This window comes from Lissotriton helveticus, chromosome 2_1, assembly GCF_964261635.1.
Source record: "Lissotriton helveticus chromosome 2_1, aLisHel1.1, whole genome shotgun sequence".
NCBI lineage: Eukaryota > Metazoa > Chordata > Amphibia > Caudata > Salamandridae > Lissotriton > Lissotriton helveticus.
The window spans coordinates 1,516,640,644-1,516,660,669 of NC_136059.1; the positions used below are offsets into that span (position 1 = coordinate 1,516,640,644).

The 20,026-nt window shown below is 41.7% G+C and overlaps 1 protein-coding gene across 3 annotated transcripts in view; it reads right to left on the bottom strand.

The window, feature by feature from the left end:
* Nucleotides 1-18,444, bottom strand: part of LOC144818735 (uncharacterized) — a 170,949-nt gene extending 152,505 nt beyond the window's left edge. The window contains exon 1 of one of the 3 annotated variants that reach the window (XM_078676430.1): nucleotides 18,178-18,444. In XM_078676430.1, coding sequence (XP_078532556.1) covers nucleotides 18,178-18,219 — 42 coding nt within the window. In that variant the 5' untranslated portion in view covers nucleotides 18,220-18,444. The remainder of the gene's footprint in view (nucleotides 1-18,177) is intronic. The other 2 variants (XM_078676429.1, XM_078676428.1) reach the window with 2 other exon arrangements.
* Nucleotides 18,445-20,026: the final 1,582 nt, after the last annotated feature.

Genomic DNA, 20,026 nt, shown 5'->3' on the forward strand with positions numbered 1-20,026 from the left:
ACTGAGACAAGCACACACTCCCCAATACAGCCACTATCACAATTCCTCACTCACACAGCCACTCATATACTCCAACACTCACCTAGTCTGCCTTTCCACTGCAGAGCTAACTATAACTTGTGCCCCTACAATGCACTGCTTATGACCTCACATATTACATCACTCATGACATGTTCTATGACATTTATGACATCACTGATGACATCTCAAATGACATCACTGATGACATCATCCAATGAGTCTGTTAGTTTGTTAAAAAGTGTACATTGTGGTGGGTCATTAGAATATTACTTCTCTACCTAATTTTATACAGCGTCTGTCCAGCTAATAGGTGTATGTATTTAGCAAACACATGTGCTGCTAATGCATCTTAGGTGTGTAGAGGTACTGAACACATTATAAATCTTTGTATTGAAGAGTAACTGTGTGCAGGTGACAGTTGACAACTTGTGTCTCAGGTTTTTCGGTTCTGCAGAAAAAGTTTTGAACAGTACAAAGTGTCTACGTACTACATACTAAGCATTGTGAGCAGCCTTGAGTTATTAGATAGATTTGTGTCAGTATGACAATTTCTACATAACATAGAAGACTGTGTGCACCAGGCACTCACCCTTTGTATATGTGCTTGATTTGCTTCAGAAGATGGGCTATCTGTTACGTTTTTTTACCACAGTATGATCATTAGCACCTTCAGACTTTGGTTCTTCTAAGTGCATAGTCTCTCTTTGGACATGGTTTTCATTGAGTGTACACTGATCTTAGTAGATACTTTTTAATACTTTGTGGTGTATTTCTCGTGATAGTTTCACAGTCTACAAACTGTGTGGTACAGAGTAAACTCCCTCCATTGAGGGGAAAAAAGTGGGTACTGTAAACACTGTTTACAGTACCCACTTTTCTAGTTATAGCAACTTCATTCCTCAATGAAGCTTTGGTGACAGTGAGGGGTTTGATACAGATAAAGGCTGTCCAAAGGAAGTGGGGTATTTTTTATGTAACAGAAGTTGAGAATCTGGAGGAACAGTTGTATAAAGATTGAACACCATGTTCAGTAGGAGTTACCCTTCTATCCAAGCTTGCTAGTCGACATGAACTCAGCTATTCATTAAGTGTATGGCTTAGGGTCAATGCTGCACATACCACACACTTGGGTCACCTAAGAGGGTTGTATATATGATGGCATGAAAGATGCTGCATAATATTATGATCTATTGTAGTGTAGTTCCTATATTCCCAATAGGCTCTGCACATTGGAATAACATAAACGATAGTTTAGACGTAGGACTGAGGTCGACTAGGTCTCTACTGAATATGTTAGACTTAATTATGAATGCCAGCTAGCTCAGAGGTCACTAGAAACTTTCTTGAGTGAACAGGAAGGAGTTAACTTTCCTGAATAGACAAGAAGGGATTAGTTTCTGACAACCGCATAAACATGACAACTTTGCTCCCTCCAGAATAAGGAGTATACCTCCAGAGTTGCGGAAACAATAGATAACAATTTCACTCAGTCAATCGTGCATGCTTAGTTTCACCAGGAGTGCAGAGAAATAGAAAGACGGGCATTTTCAATAAAAGTGGTTATTTATTGAGCAGTCTTCTTTCTCATGCAAGAGAAGTGAATTGCCACAATTGCAATACTTGTCATAAAGTAAAGTGCGTACAGTAAAAGGAGTATTATAAAATAATACTGTAAAAGCATTTATATGGTTCTTAAGCCATAAGATACTTAAAACGGATCAAATATATACATACATAAAATCATTGACTAAACGTACTCAACTGGTGCTTCTAAGATACGCCTACCCCGGTGTACCTAACCTAAGCCTAGTACGTGGGAAGGAGTAAGTGAGCTGCAGTTTAAGCTAAGATAGTTTTGGCCAAGAATCTGAATCAAGAATTCTCTAAGGATCTAATCAGCTCCGTACCTTGGTTATAGAATGAAGGAGGTCTTGTATCTCTTTCTCAGGACTCGATCGCCCAGTAACCCGCAAGGGTGACTGGAAACACTGGAGCTGGATTTCTCGTCAGGAGAAAAGACAGCGTCTCTTTAAGTGCGTCAATGGGAGGGTCGGCTTCCTTCGGCTCTCGTTACAGCTGGGGTTCGGGTAAGTAGATAGCCGATCTGCTCCAAACCACCGTGTGTTTGCTTAAGGCAGATGCTGGTATATTTATACCTGGAAGGTGCCGGGTTTGACGTAAGGTTGGACCGAAGACGTCACTAAGAACTCGCAGTTCTTTTAGGACTCCAGGAGTTCTTGGACAAATCAAAACAAAAGCAGGGGGAATTCCCCGACTGCTGGAGGCTTGGTTTGTTTAAAGAACGCGTTGTACTTTCTAGGAGTCTATGGGAGTAGCCTTGCCGTATTTGGACTGCATTGGCTATAACTAAATATGGATATGATTCTTATGCCTTTATAAGAGTATGATTTGTTATAACCACATAAGGGCATAAATCGGGAATATTTAAATAGGGTCCTAGATACGTTCACAACACCCACTCTACGTATAATGTCCATCATTACTAAATACTAAGCAATACTAAACATATAACGATGCATGTGTTTTCCAACCCACCCCAAAATACAAAAAATGCATTTGAAATGGTATATGGTATATACACGAAAGATGAGTATCATACCGTATGTTTTCAAGCAGAGGTAACATTCAGTTAATGCATATATGGTACGGTGGCTGAATGATTTGCGAAAATTACATTTATGAAATGGCTCTTAATACAGAAAAGAAGGTCGCGACCATTTCATCACATATTTATACAAGACTGTACATGTGCTAGAGGCTAACTCAAAATAGTGTCTCTAGAGTTTCAAAAATAGAAATCTTGTTCTCTAAGAATAGTTCTACTGTAAGCAGAGTATCATGTGCCAAAAAATATGTAAATATTTTGGAAACGGGGAAAAATAATTTCGCTTTCAGGGCAAAAAAAGATTCCACAATTTTTTAGAAGCTCTGTTTTAAAATTTGAATGTCGAATTCAGTGTTCAGGGAACGCTGTGTGCGCAAAGTAATTCTCGTTGTTAGGAGAGAACATTAACTCAGATAGGGCTGCAAAGAATTTGTCTACAACAGTAGGGGAAAGTTCCACCAAGCTCGAAAAAGCAGAAATAGTGCAGATGTGAGATTCATTGCCATCATCGATGTCTGGATCAGCAATGCTCACAGAAGGTTGTACCTGTATGCCGCTTTCATCTCGTACCTCACCGCCACCTAATCATAATGGTGAGGTCTCACCGAATGCAGTCATCAGAATAGGTAGCCGCTTCTAACCGTTTCTCCCTCATTAGAGGTCAGGTATGTCAATCCGCATCTTCCTGGGATGACTCGGATTACAAGGTTGCGTTCGTTTGCGCGTGTTTGTAGTTTTGTTTTAGTTAACATGTCTGTTTGTAATGATCTTAAAATTTCTGTGTGTTTCTGAGTCCAATTAATTAGTTTGAAATCAGGTTTTATTAATTCATAAAGAGGTTTAACCCTCTCTGCATAATTTAGAATGTATGTTCTTCCGAAATTCAGTAAACCTAGAATTGATTGTAAGTTCTTCAGCGTTTTTGGAGCTTGGAGTACTGCACACTTCTCTAAGAAGTTGTCTGCTAGGCTTTTGCCTTCACTTGATAACTCATATCCTAAAAACAGGACCGTGACTTTTTAAAGTTGAATTTGTACCCTTCTGCTGCGAACCCAAGTATTATGGTGTTCACTCTTTTCAAGTGTGCCTCCAGGTCGTCGTCTGTAAGATAGATGTCATCGACATAAGATAATGCCTCATCATCATACATTTGTAGTAACTCTGTTACCCTTCCTGAGAATAATCCTGGGCTATTCTTGAATCCCTGTGGGAGACGACAAAATTGCCTTGGCCCACATACAGGAGAAAGCGGTCAAATACCTGCTTTCTGGTGCTATGTTTTGACAAAAGAAACCATTTGAGATATCTAATGTCGTTTTATATTTTTAGCGCACAATGTTATTCATTAGTGCTGCCCTGTGTGAATTTTGTACTGCAAATGTTTTGCAACAAGAGTTTAGGTGTCTGTAGTCCAAAACTAGACAATATGAATCGTTTGGCTTGGAGACAGGAAACAAAGGATTGTTCATTTGTGAGGTGCATGTTTCAATCACCCCCTGATATTCAAGTTGATCTAAGATCTCCCTGACTTGTTTTTTAGCTTCTTGCTTAACAGGATACTGCCTCTGTGCAGCTGGTTGATTTTTTTAACTGAATTTTATGGTGAGGAGAATCCTCATCCCAACCTACATGATTTTTATATAATGCAGGGGCTTGGGCCACTGCCCATTTTCTAGCATATGTGTATTTTTTATGAATTGGAATATGATTGGAGAAGGCAGGCATAATCATTTCTTCGCCATGTGGGCACTCCCTGACAAAGTCCTCAATATCAAGAACAACATTCCCCCTCCTTCTGTTTCTTATGTTGACCCCTGTCCACCAACCCTGCCGCTTAGCCTAACATCAATTCCTCCTATCACGGAAACAGGGTTCCGGGAAATCTTACTCAAAGTTAAGTCAGGCTCACCGGCTGACATTTGCCCAGCACGTATTTTACAGCAAATTTTCTCGGTTTGCATACAGCCCCCGATTGCCTTTCTTAACAGCTCCCTCTCACAAGGAATCGTGACTCCGGCCCTTAAAGCAGCTACCATCGTGCCCATTTTGAAAAAACCAGGGGCCGACCCAGCCATTTCAACTAACTATCGGCCTATCTCGTTATTGCCATATTTGGGCAAGGTGCTTGAGCGCCATGTGGCCGCGGTGCTTAGCACCCATGTTGAGGCTACGGGAGGCTTGGCATCCTGCCAGGCTGGCTTCCGCCCCAAACATTCCACTGAGTCTGTGGTGGTGTCGGTCCTAAACACCCTCAGGGAGGGTCGGGACCATAATAAACATCAAGCCCTGGTGCTCCTCGATCTCTCCGCCGCTTTCGATACGGTGGACCATTCCATCTTGCTTTCACGTATCGGTGTGGCGGGAATCGGGGGGTCAGCACTAGTGTGGCTCTCGTCCTTCCTGCGGGATCGCACACAGGTGGTTCGGCTGGGAGAGTTCATGGCAGATCCTTTGAAGATCACTTGTGGTGTCCCTCAAGGTTCCTCTCTATCTCCTTTATTGTTTAACCTCTACATCTATCCTCTTATCTTTGCACTTCAGCAGCTGGAGGTCGCTGTGTATAACTATGCGGATGACCTCCAGCTGGTCTTTGACCTCTCTTCCTCCCCTCACGCTATTTCCAATTTTCAAACTGTTATGATTTTTATCAGGGACTGGATGAGCCACAATCACTTGAAGCTCAATCCGGATAAAACCGAGCTGTTGCTTACTGGTGGCTCCTCCAGTCCCTGGAACTCTTCCTTTTGGCCCCTCACTCTTGGCTCCCCTCCCCTTCCTTCTTCTACGGTTAAGACATTAGGTATAAAAATTAACAACCAGCTCACTCTTCATTCACAGGTTGGTGCTGTTGTTTCCTCTTGTTTTCTGATGCTTCGAACTATCCGTACTGTTTCCCGGTTCTTTTCTCCTTTGGCACTTAAACTTATTATGTCTGCCCTGGTCATCTCTCGGCTAGACTATGCCAATGCCCTTTACAACGGCATCCCGGCATATAGTCTACGCAAACTCCAGCTTGTACAGAACCAAGCAGCCCGGCTGGTGTATGGCCTTCCCCGGTTCCATCATTCTTCACCGTTGTTGAAGGAACTGCACTGGCTACCTGTCCGGCAACGATCTCTTTTTAAGATTGGGTGCATGGTCTTTCAGGCACGACAGGGAATGGCCCCTGCTTTTATTTCTTCCCTCTTAACTAATTATGTCCCTGTCAGACACCTTCGTTCGTCCGATCGGTCCCTTTTGCAGGTCCCTCATTTCACTAGGAAAAAATGGGGAGGTTCCAACTTTTCCATCTTGGCTCCTGTATTTTGGAACTCCCTGCCTGACCACCTTCGAGCTTCAAAACAATATTCCCACTTCCGCAAGGGCCTGAAAACCTTTTTGTTTGCTCAGGCCTTTCCACACTAATGATCCCTCTCTGTTTTCTTTGCCTACCGTCAGAAGCGCCAAGAAACCGTAATGGTGTATGTTGCGCTATATAAGCTTTTTAAATTCAAATTCAAATTCAACTCTGGTGGCCAGTCTTTCTCTGCTAGAAGGATATCATAGCCTTTAGATAGGTTCTCCCAAAAGAGACCTCTTATTTTCCTAGTTTTGTCCCCTTCTATACTTAATGTTATTTCGTATATTGTATGAGGCACGCTAACTCTGGTGTCTGTAGTTTCCACCTGAATGTATTCATTTGTGTCCACTGTCTCCAGAAGATTCATCAGGATCTTGCGAGCTATGGTCACTTCTGCTGCGCTGTCTAGCATTGTCTGGGCCCATTCTCCGTTTTTCAGTTGTGTCCTCAGAATCCTCGGCATGTTTTATTTTAATACTAGCTACCTTCTTTTTTGGAAATTGTAATTTTTTACTTCGATGAGCAGGTTCCTTGTCTTTGGACTTGGCGTGCTCTTCCTTGTGTTCTGACCGTCCTCTTCTTTCCGATTTCTGTGAGGAAGTCTGAAAAGATCGAGAGGGACGAGTATCATTATCTTGATATCTGTCAGGTTTTCTCAAATTGTCCCTATTTCTAAGGTTATATCTTTTTTCAGAGGGCTCCCTGTGGGGAGACTTGCCTCCTCGTTCTGGAGATCTATCTCTTCATTGAGGAGACCTTCCTCTGGACTGAAACTGTTTTTCTCTGGGAGTGGTTTGTTTATTACCCTGCTATGTAAGAGTCTAGCCTGCACTCCTAATTTCTACCAAATGTATTCAATTTTTGGTGGTAATGAATGGTCTGTGTTGGGAGCTACCCAGTGGTCAGTTGAGCCAACAACTGAATGTAAACTGCTATGTAGAGGCCTAGTGTAACCCAGGTCTGAAACCGGGAGCTCTCTCCAAATGTCCCTGAGGTTTCAAATATGTTAATACATTAATGGAACTTATTCAAATGTTTACAAGAAAATACTTCAATCACCTTGATTTTTATAATTTATAGCTTGTTTCGTAACCATAGTTTCATAGCATATCAACAAGAAATTATTTACATACATAAAGTAAAATCATATCAATTTTTCAATCAAATTGTACATCCATGGTAATCATATAAACAAAAATTCTGACATTTCCCAATGCATTTCGAGTCAGAAAGACTCTTCTTCAGGGGAATTTCTTGAGTAGATGTGAATCTGTGCTTTGTTAATCAGTATTGCGCACCTCAGTCCGTAGTTAGGCACTATAAAGTTAATAAAAAACAATTGTATTCCTACAGAGCACGGAGTCATGTACATTTATAACATTAGAATTGACATTCGTTACCACAAGGAGAGTGCGATTCAAGAAATTGTGTAATTTTAAAAAAAGTGAGCGAGTGATAGCTCCCTATGAAAGAAATCCACCATGAAGGAAAAAGTATAATGTGCGCATAAGACGAAAAGAAACTGAGAAATCCTATAACGGACTAATCGCACCCAAGTGCCCAAGGAGAAATTATATTTGAAAATACGCTTAATAACACTGAATATTTCAGCTATACTGAGTGTACCTAATGAGGTGCTCAACGAATGTATACGAGTGAAAAGAGTGATGATTCCCCCGAGTTTAAATAACAGCCTGTGTGTTTGAAACGGACAGTAAACGTGAACCTCACTCATAGAGGTTAAATGTTAGTAAACTTTCTTACCACCAACAATTTCTGCCAGAATTTAAAATAAGGAGTCAGTAGGGTTCTGCTGTTTGTCGAGTTAAACCACTATAGCTACTGGGAAAATAGAACGAAAACCATTATCAATGTGACCGCTCAGGCGGGAAACGTGAACAAACAAAAGGGTAGCTAGCGAGTTGCCTTACCAATATTAGCCGCTATCAGCAGTATACGTGGTTCCCTGCCTCGATTCTGGATAAGCCTGTTTACAAGGCGACCTGATTCAAAAAGAACGAAAATGGAACGATGAAGTCAAACCGCTTTACCTTGGGTTATAAGTAGTGTAAACCATACGCCATGAAGGCGCGGACGCCTACCTTCCTCTCTTTCGAATGGCGACCTTAGACCTCCCGATTAACTTCCGGTGTCAACATCCGGTGTGGGACCCGATTCCTTAAATACTAAAGCTTGGCGGTGAAACTAATGATTCGTTCTCACTAATATATGTCATAATAAGTGTGTACCATAGTGGTTGTAAAATGGAACTCGAGGTTCATGTAAAGTGAAAAATAATAAGAAGTACCGTGAAATTAAAGAGTAAAAGGATGCAAGAGAATCGAAAAAACATCTAAGGGGTGATTGACATATAAAAGACGACGTGGGGGAAACGAAGGGATAAAATTAAAGAGTGAATAAATGAGGGTAATGAAGTGGTACAGTGTCAATCCTGTGCATTTGTTGAATGAACAACAGTGTCAATCATGTGCAATTTATCAATGGAAGACAAACACCAGGTCAAAGAAGTTAACATGGTGGCCACATTCTTACATATGTGGCTCTCTCATTTATCTAATATATATTTGATGATTAAATTTCATTATAAAAAACATGCCATCTCATACTGGTCATTAAGCCCTCCTGGTGTCAGTGTACCTAACTTCTTTATCCAAAATGTCTCTCTCCGTGCTAGGGCTACATTGTGGTCTACGCCCTTATGTTTCTCTACCACCTCTAGAATGGTAAATCTAAGTTGAGGTATTGAGTGACTGGACCCCGTCCAGTGTGTTGCTAGGCTTGATGTTGTTGACCTGTTACGTATAGTGCTTTTATGTTCAATCATTCGCGTTTTCACTTTGCGCGAAGTCCTTCCCACATAAGTGAGTCCACATGGGCATACTATAGCATAAATGACACCTGTGGTGTTACAATCTCCACTGTGTTTCAAACTGATGGCTTTACCAGTGTGAGGATGCTTGAATTCTTTGCTCGCTATTGCATTGTTGCATTGTCCGCAATTATAACATTTCCTCATCCCTCAGGCAAAGTCAGGCTCATTAGCTATCATCTCCCATCATCACGAATACTATTCAATCATTAGTGAAAACTGAAAAATCCACTAATGATCGAATAGTATTCGTGATGAAACACTCAACACAATCACAAAGGATAAAACAAATCCTGAAAAAACGATGGGAGATGATAGCTAATGAGCCTGACTTTGCCAACTTATTCAAGACTTTTCCAATTATAGCACATACAAGAGCGAAAAACATCAGGGAAATTTTGAAGAAACCTCAACACAATCCTAAAGTTGCTTATAAAGGGATGAGGAAATGTTATAATTGCGGACAATGCAACAATGCAATAGCGAGCAAAGAATTCAAGCATCCTCACACTGGTAAAGCCATCAGTTTGAAACACAGTGGAGATTGTAACACCACAGGTGTCATTTATGCTATAGTATGCCCATGTGGACTCACTTATGTGGGAAGGACTTCGCGCAAAGTGAAAACGCGAATGATTGAACATAAAAGCACTATACGTAACAGGTCAACAACATCAAGCCTAGCAACACACTGGACGGGGTCCAGTCACTCAATACCTCAACTTAGATTTACCATTCTAGAGGTGGTAGAGAAACATAAGGGCGTAGACCACAATGTAGCCCTAGCACGGAGAGAGACATTTTGGATAAAGAAGTTAGGTACACTGACACCAGGAGGGCTTAATGACCAGTATGAGATGGCATGTTTTTTATAATGAAATGTAATCATCAAATATATATTAGATAAATGAGAGAGCCACATATGTAAGAATGTGGCCACCATGTTAACTTCTTTGACCTGGTGTTTGTCTTCCATTGATAAATTGCACATGATTGACACTGTTGTTCATTCAACAAATGCACAGGATTGACACTGTACCACTTCATTACCCTCATTTATTCACTCTTTAATTTTATCCCTTCGTTTCCCCCACGTCGTCTTTTATATGTCAATCACCCCTTAGATGTTTTTTCGATTCTCTTGCATCTTTTTACTCTTTAATTTCACGGTACTTCTTATTATTTTTCACTTTACATGAACCTCGAGTTCCATTTTACAACCACTATGGTACACACTTATTATGACATATATTAGTGAGAATGAATCATTAGTTTCACCGCCAAGCTTTAGTATTTAAGGAATCGGGTCCCACACCGGATGTTGACACCGGAAGTTAATCGGGAGGTCTAAGGTCGCCATTCGAAAGAGAGGAAGGTAGGCGTCCGCGCCTTCATGGCGTATGGTTTACACTGCTTATAACCCAAGGTAAAGCGGTTTGACTTCATCGTTCCATTTTCGTTCTTTTTGAATCAGGTCGCCTTGTAAACAGGCTTATCCAGAATCGAGGCAGGGAACCACGTATACTGCTGATAGCGGCTAATATTGGTAAGGCAACTCGCTAGCTACCCTTTTGTTTGTTCACGTTTCCCGCCTGAGCGGTCACATTGATAATGGTTTTCGTTCTATTTTCCCAGTAGCTATAGTGGTTTAACTCGACAAACAGCAGAACCCTACTGACTCCTTATTTTAAATTCTGGCAGAAATTGTTGGCGGTAAGAAAGTTTACTAACATTTAACCTCTATGAGTGAGGTTCACGTTTACTGTCCGTTTCAAACACACAGGCTGTTATTTAAACTCGGGGGAATCATCACTCTTTTCACTCGTATACATTCGTTGAGCACCTCATTAGGTACACTCAGTATAGCTGAAATATTCAGTGTTATTAAGCGTATTTTCAAATATAATTTCTCCTTGGGCACTTGGGTGCGATTAGTCCGTTATAGGATTTCTCAGTTTCTTTTCGTCTTATGCGCACATTATACTTTTTCCTTCATGGTGGATTTCTTTCATAGGGAGCTATCACTCGCTCACTTTTTTTAAAATTACACAATTTCTTGAATCGCACTCTCCTTGTGGTAACGAATGTCAATTCTAATGTTATAAATGTACATGACTCCGTGCTCTGTAGGAATACAATTGTTTTTTATTAACTTTATAGTGCCTAACTACGGACTGAGGTGCGCAATACTGATTAACAAAGAACAGATTCACATCTACTCAAGAAATTCCCCTGAAGAAGAGTCTTTCTGACTCGAAATGCATTGGGAAATGTCAGAATTTTTGTTTATATGATTACCATGGATGTACAATTTGATTGAAAAATTGATATGATTTTACTTTATGTATGTAAATAATTTCTTGTTGATATGCTATGAAACTATGGTTACGAAACAAGCTATAAATTATAAAAATCAAGGTGATTGAAGTATTTTCTTGTAAACATTTGAATAAGTTCCATTAATGTATTAACATATTTGAAACCTCAGGGACATTTGGAGGGAGCTCCCGGTTTCAGACCTGGTTTACACTAGGCCTCTACATAGTTGTTTATTACCCTCCCACCTCTTTTTTGAAGTGTTGAGATTATTCTTGATAAATGTTTTTTCAGGTTTTCAGTTAGTGGTGGTTTTAGTGGTTTCCCACCCAAACTATCTCTACCTAGTTCTTCATAGGATTTTTCAATTATTCTGGCAAGTTCAAAAGGTTGTTCTGCTATGTCTGTTTCTTTCAATTTCTGGCGGCAGGTTGTACCGTCAATTGTCAATTGAACTAATTCTCTATATGCTTTTGTTAATTCTTTTAGTTTAACTAAAAGTTCTTGGTCTGACATTTTTTCAATGTCAGGATGTGGTGTGTAGCCGGCTAGAACTGGCCATGTGGCTCCTGGTCTACCTAGTGGACCGAGCCTGGTGATGTGATTCTGATGTTTTAGGGCGCCATTAAACCAGAGCTGGTGCTCTTGGTATGTTAGTGGAATTTCAACATCCTCGAAAGGGGCGTATTCCTCTGGAGATTCTTCTATTTTGTAGTAGTGAAACTCGCGTGTCACAGCATGTGCTGCTGGAAAGTGTATCCAGGAATAGAATACCTCTGTCTGCCGATATTCATGGGCTTCTACCACAAATATGACTGTACCACCTCTTGGTGATACTCCATTTTTTAAATGTTTCATAGTTATAGTTTTTCTTATATTGACCGGGATGATTATAGCATCCGGGTCATCTTGCCGGGGACTTGTGTCTTCTGCTAAGAGTTGAGTTGCCAAAGCTTCTCTTTCTCTTTCCTCTTCACTTTCCGTCACTTTACTGACTTGAAAGGTTTTTGTTGCAGAGCAAGTTTCAAGGAAACAAAGATTAGGTGCACAATATTTTGGAACACTGTATCCTTCAACGTTGACTAAACCAAAAATTAATACATAGGATTCTCATCCTACTAAGTTCTGGCGGATATTAACCTTTCACCCACTCCAGACGTCTATTGGAGTTTTTACGGGAAAAAGGGGTCTGTGTGAAAAGCACGACTGAGTTACTATAGTATCTAGCGTTAAATTATCGCCTTACCAAACGTTGGGCGCCATGTAGTGTAGTTCCAATATTCCCAATAGGCTCTGCGCATTGGAATAACATGAACGATAGTTTAGACGTAGGACTGAGGTCGACTAGGTCTCTACTGAATATGTTAGACTTAATTATGAATGCCAGCTAGCTCAGAGGTCACTAGAAACTTTCTTGAGTGAACAGGAAGGAGTTAACTTTCCTGAATAGACAAGAAGGGATTAGTTTCTGACAACCGCATAAACATGACAACTTTGCTCCTTCCAGAATAAGGAGTAAACCTCCAGAGTCGCGGAAACAATAGATAACTATTTCACTCAGTCAATCGTGCATGCTTAGTTTCACCAGGAGTGCAGAAAAATAGAGAGGCGGGCGTTTTCAATAAAAGTGGTAATTTATTGAGCAGTCTTCTTTCTCATGCAAGAGAAGTGAATTGCCACAATTGCAATACTTGTCATAAAGTGCGTACAGTAAAAGGAGTATTATAAAATAATACTGTAAAAGTATTTATATGGTTTCTAAGCCATAAGATACTTAAAACGGATAAAATATATACATACATAAAATCATTGACTAAACGTACTCAACTGGTGCTTCTAAGATACGCCTACCCCGGTGTACCTAACCCAAGCCTAGTACGTGGGAAGGAGGAAGTGAGCTGCAGTTTAAGTTAAGATAGTTTTGGCCAAGAATCTAAATCAAGAATTCTCTAAGGATCTAATCAGCTCCGTACCTTGGTTATAGAATGAAGGAGGTCTTGTATCTCTTTCTCAGGACTGGACCTCCCAGTAACCCGCAAGTGTGACTGGAAACACTGGAGCTGGATTTCTCGGCAGGAGAAAAGACAGCGTCTCTCTCAGTGCGTCAATGGGAGGGTCGGCTTCCTTCGTCTCTCGTTACAGCTGGGCTTCGGGTAAGTAGATAGTCGATCTGCTCCAAACCACCGTGTGTTTGCTTAAGGCAGATGCTGGTATATTTATACCTGGAAGGTGCCGGGTTTGACGTAAGGTTGGACATAAGACGTCACTAAGAACTCGCAGTTCTTTTAGGACTCCAGGAGTTCTTCGACAAATCAAAACAAAAGCAGGGGGAATTCCCGGGCTGCTGGAGGCTTGGTTTGTTTAAAGAACGCGTTGCACTTTCTAGGAGTCTATGGGAGCAGCCTTGCCGTATTTGGACTGCATTGGCTATAACTAAATATGGATATGATTCTTATGCCTTTATAAGGGTATGATTTGTTATAATCACAGAAGGGCATAAATCGGGAATATTTAAATAGGGTCCTAGATACGTTCACAACACTATTTTGTACCTACTTTCAGGCCTCTAATTCTGTACTCGGTTACAGAGCAATGTGTGCAAAAGAAGCTTGGGTGTCGTCATCGGTTATGTTATCAATGATATCATTTGAGATATCATCAGTGATTTCATATATTAGGTCATAGAATAGCTCATAAATAACTTAATTTTTGAGACCGTAAGCAGGTCTTGTGGGGGAGAACGTTATAGTTAGCTCTGTACACTGAAAGCTCTGCTAATTATAGCTGGTGAATGTCTGTGTTTTTTTTTGTTCAAAATGTTAATGTTGTCATGGAGATTTTCGCCTAACTATAACATCACTTTGACTTTTGTTTTTTTTTTCAGTGAATTTGTAAGTTAAAAAAAAACACTCTTTTAATCACACCTAACTATAATGTTCCTTTATCTATAGTTTTTTTTCAGTGACTTTCTAGGCTTTTTAGAAAAAAGTAGTATTTTATTACCATACGTAAAGCCACACCCCCGCCGCACACAGCCTTTGGCCGTGCACAACACGGGCCTGGCCCGCGGTCAGACCCTGCAGACAACCCCCCCAGGCAGCCAAACCCACACTGCGAACATCCTTGGGTCGAGCATGGCGTTAGGACGGTCTGACTCCCCACATGCACCCAATACCACCTGTGCACAGTGGGGTTTACCACATGGCTCGGCTTGCCTCCAGGCCCTGTGGCCAAACCACCAGCAGGTTGCCAACCCTATGCCACACACAGCTTTTGGCGTGCTCAGCGTGGGGTTGGCCTTTGAACCCAAGGGACCCCATCCCCCAGGGCAAAGAAAATATTATGGGGGAAGTGGGCATGCAGTCCCTCTCCCTGAGCCTTAAAAAGTCCCTGGGACCCCAACTCAGAGGGCCAAATACAATTAAACAGGGAAGGAGAGTGTGTGGCACCCTCCTCAAAACCCTGTCCCCTGGAGCCAAAATCTAAGCAGGGGGACATGAAGCTCTACTCCCTGAGCCCCAATAGCCCCAAGGAACCCATCCCCCGGGGCCAAATATGATAAAGAAGTGCAGGGGGGAATCAAGCCCTCAATGCCCATGCTAGTGGGGCAGGAAAACTATTGTGTCCCGGGGGTTGGCTCCACAGGACACAGTGAGTGACCTGGCCCTGGGGATGGGGTCTCCAGGGTCATTTAAAGCAAACATATCCATTGAATTCCTTGCTATCTTGGACCCAGTCACCATCTTGGTAAGTGATTGGGGATATAAAAGTGATGTAAATGGTGTGATAGAACGGATATGTTTTCTTTAAACTGTTATATATATTTCACTTGGGTGTTTGGTGATAGTTTGTAAAACACAGAGTTTGTACCATGCTCATTTTGCCCTGAGTAAGTATAGGGAAAAATGAGTGTTGGTATGCAATATGTTGCTTTGTTTCTTGAGTTGCACACAGCTTGTTCATATTTTTAAGGTCAATGCAAAGGTAAAATGTGTTCTTTCGATGGTCCAGAGAGATGTAAACATAAGTTGACTTAGTTTTGCAATTACAGTGGGCATCCTTTATAGTGTATTTCTATATTTTTTTAGGTGGTTATTTCCCCGGGTTGAGTAGACACTTTCTTGTGTTCTCTGGCTGGTCCTGAAGAAGGTGGCATGTCATCCTTGTTTAGCCACCAAAACGCGTCGACAAGAGCCTGACCAAGATCCTGCCTTGGGCAGTTGTTGGATATAGTCTATGGAAACTACTATGCCACTCTGTAGCAGATCCTCCCAGATTGATTGTGAGTTTGGGGAAAGTGGTTGTATGGTATGAAAGTGTTTGTGTGAGTTTGTTGCGTGTCACCCTTCTCGGGGATAACATGTGTTGTGTACATGATGTCATTTTATTTTTTTCTGTCTATATACATCCTGATTTTGAATAATTTATGTATGGTTTATAATTATAAAAAAGAGAAAAATAAATTCATATATGTTTAAAAAAAAAGAGAATAAGATTACAAAAAAAATGTGGTAAAAGACATTAAAAAGATATTTTTATACATTTTCTTGTGTTCTGAATAGTTTTTGGATGTCCTACATATGAAATGGGAAATAATAGTGATGTAAAAAAACTGTAGGTCAGAGGGAGATTCTCTGTTGTGATGGATACTCACCCATATACCACTGACGCATCCATTCACTCACCGACAGTCATACACTCACTCAGTCACCCACACAGCCCCTCACAGACACACTCACTAACCCGTACTAACCCATACAGCCATTGACCCACATAACTAGGGGTGGGACAATTTCGCAGTTACATAAAATCTCAGCGAGATTCCTTGGAGTTCTGCCAGTGGGCAGGAATAGGCACATCATGCTGTTCCCACTGTGATTTAGTGTCTGGTAGCGTATTCCCTGCTAAAATATCAGCGCGAAAGGTACCACGCGGTGATCCTGAGGGAGCAGCTACTCAAGCTGATTTTGCTGACGCTCAAGCAGTTTTTCTACTCGAGCAGCAGCTAAATCTACTAGAGTGGCAGCCCTCTTAACAGTCGCGAACGGCCCACACTAGATACATTTGCCAGATGTCCTCCTAGTGACCGGAAATCGCCCTAGGGGATGCCAAATCTTGCTCTCGCCAACTTGCTGTTCTGGAGCCATGCAGTGATTGGTGGAATTTACCTAGAACTCCATGTTACAAGAGTAATGTGGAGTTTCCAAAAATCTCCCAGTTCCGCAGATGGAACGGAATATTCCACCCACCCCTACACTTAACCTCTTTTAAAGAGCATCATTTTCACTTTAATTAGGTATCTCAGCGTTTAACACAAAAGTGATCAAATATGAACCTCAGTGTAAACAATTTAAATTAGAACATTATGCTGCAACCCCTTGATGACTGTAAATGGTGTCTTTGATAAGAGCAGAAGCCTAGAATAAACATTGGCAAAGCCAATAGGTCTCGCTATTCGAGTTATTGGCTTTGTTAATGTTTTTAGCCATGGTACACAGCATCTCGGAGGTAGGGCTTGCAACATGGAGAGTGTAGATGTCTCCAAGTCTGTCTTTCCACGAGGAATAAGAAAAGAAATAGATGCAGCCAGCTCTGGCTATGTCATAATGCTTAAAAAAAAAGAGAAAACCAAACTTTCTGCCCTGCAGCCTGCGCTACGGTGCTACATGGCTAAACACATTGACGATCCCAATAGGTCGCATAGGTGAGGCCTATGGGCTTTGCCAATGTTTTTTTTTCTGGCAGCGTGAGAGAGATTGCTGAAAGTAACGACGGGAGTGAGAGATGGCTGGTAGGAATGACGGAAGGGTGGTAGGTCTGGAAGTATAAAAACTCAGAACACAAGGGGTAGAAGAGGAAAGTATCACAAGGTGGTCACGCAACAATGCATGGAAGGAGGGGGCAAGCAACAACAAGGGACTGAGGAGGGGACAAGCAACAATTCAACCAAAAAAAGAAGAAAAAAAGCCAATGCTCTCAGACCAATTTCACCCTTTATTAAAATGAAAACCTGTGGATCGGGGTGGGTGGTGGTGCGATGGTGAGCAGAACAGCCTGCAAACACATTCACTCATATTGAGTGTTTCCTCAAAAAGAAATATCGCTGCTATTAAAGTACGAGCGATATATTTACTTGGTATAGTAACAATAAAGCATAATAGCAAATGTAATATGAGGGTTATACGGGATGTTAGAGAGAGAAAAGGCTGCTTACAGCGAAGGATTTTTTGACAATGCAATTGTATTTCCAAAAACAAATCAAAATGTTGCTATTCTGTGGTGAGTTACGAGGGACAAATCTTCTAAGAACAGTACACATAGGCAGTTTTCTTTTGGTTCCTGTATCTGACTAAATCATCATTACATGTGTCGCTATGTCTGTGAAGGTGTATACATATGATTGCCCGCCACAAGAGTTGAATTGTATCAATATCGATTGAATTGTATCAATATCGATTGAATGAAATGTACATTTTTTAAGCGATTTAAAGTACAGAAAACATGCGCAATGGCTCTTTCAACGCTGGCCGCAACATATGCTAGAAGTTAATGATGAACGCAGGCAGAGAAAACATAGTGGCATTTACAATAAAACTTTTAGCCTCTATCGTGTCTCTTTTGATGAAGGTCGTTGGCACTGGAAATATTTAGTAGGTGAACGAAAAGTGCCCCTCGGACTGTCTAGGTTGCGTTTATTTAGGCTCCCATCGATGACACTAACTGCAGACACAAGACAAATAACTACTTCCATTGGGTTACCGTCTCCTTGACCCACCAGGCTGTTCTAGTAAAAACGCAAACACGACCTACTGTACTCCCTGAAGTAATGACATCATCACTATGCACATTTCACATGATTTTACACGATTATGGGAATTGTTCAGGAAGTGTTGATTAAAAACTGCCACGTTTAACTGCACACCATTTGACACCTAAAATAGACACTCACTGCAAACACAAAGTGCTTTAAAGCACATTTCTGACCTTGTGGGAATCGTGTTCTGACGTTTGCTTCCTGGTCTCCATTGGAACGATCCGGCTGAAGGTTTCGTGTTTGCTGTGATTGGGAAGTGAAAGAGGAGTGGGATAATCCCGGAATACTCAGCTCCACCTCGCAATGGGGGGGTCCAGGAAAGGAAAAAGACCAAAGGTGTGCAGCGTCCTTTATTGTTTATCTTAAAATGTATTACAGCCAGTATTTGAACGGAATACCCTGATGTCGTCAGCAAACCCGGAAGTATTTCTCTCGGGCACAACTGAGCATGCTCAGAAGGGAGACGCCGCTTAAGTCCGCATGTTCAATACACAACGGGGTACTCGGTAAAGGAGTTGTTGTGTGCTTATAACAATGATTAATCCATGTCCGTGTTTCGTAGGTCAGCCTTCGAGCGATGTTGACTCAGATTCCAGTGCCGTTCTGGTTAGGGGGACCAACTGACATGCGTGCAAATTCAGGACGGTGAGTGTAAAAATTCAGGACAAAGGGTCAAAATTCAGGACAAAAATTCAGGAGAGGAGGTCAAAATTCAGGACAGAACTTCGGGACAAAAAGTACGTTTTACAGACACATCAGAGGAGGTCGCGCAATAGAATATAATTAAGCCCATCCATATCTAAACATATTCAATTATGTGTAAACCTATCCATCATGTATTCTTCTATCCATCATTTCACTCATCCATCCCTCCATCCACCCTTTCACTCATCCATCCATAATCCATTCATCCATCCTATCACCCTATTCATCAGTACACTCATCCATCCACTCTTCCACCCATCCATTCACTCATCCATTCAGCCTTTTATCCTTTCACCCATCTAGCCATCCTTTCACTCACTCATCCATTCACCCAGTCACTCATCCTTCCACCCTTTCAGTCATCAATCCATCCTCCCTTTCTCTCTCCATTTGCCCTTTCACTTAGCCATCCTTCCTTCCACCCATCCATCTACTCATCCACTCATGAATCCATCCATTGACCCTATCATTCATCCATCCACCCTTTTACTCCTTCACTCATCTATCCATCCATTTGTCCATCTACCCTCCCTTTCACTCCCTCATCCATCCTTACATCCACCAGCTCACTCACCTGTCCAGCCATTCACCCTTGTACTTTATCAATCCATCCATCATTTCACTCCTCCATCCACCCATTAACTCACCCATAACCCACCCGTTCACTCATCCATACATCCTTTCACTCATCCATCCACCCTTTTACCCATCGATCTACCCTTCCACCCATACTTACATCTTTTTACTGTTTCTCTCATCCATCCTTCCACTCACTCATCCATCGATCCTTTCTCTCATTATCCATCCATTCACCCTTTCGTTCATCCATTCACCCTTTCACTAATCTATCCAGCCATCCACCCATCCCTCCATTTACTCACCAGCCCACCTTTTCATATTAATTACCCTGATCCATAACACTAAAGCAGAGTATTTTTGCTCTACGATCTGCAACGCTTCAAACAGCTCTAGGAGCATCTTTAATATTCTTAACAGCCTCACCAGCCCGGACTGCTCCAGGAACTCGATACCCCCCTTGCAGGAACTCTGTGAGAACCTGGCCAAGTTCTTCAGGGAAAAAATCGAGGTCATTATCAATGATCTCAAAGCTCCCCCTGTGCCCAGCTGCTACCAGGTATTGATGGACCGGACCTCGTTCGGCAGGGACATTGGCCCTTGTCGACAGCCTGGGGAGCAACTATCAGGGTTTTCTCCCTTAGGGTAGGAGGACTTTAGGAGGCTGGCGTGGGACATTTCTTCCAGTTCACCTATGGACCCGGTCCCGCATAAGATTTGGAAGGAGTATGAGGTGGA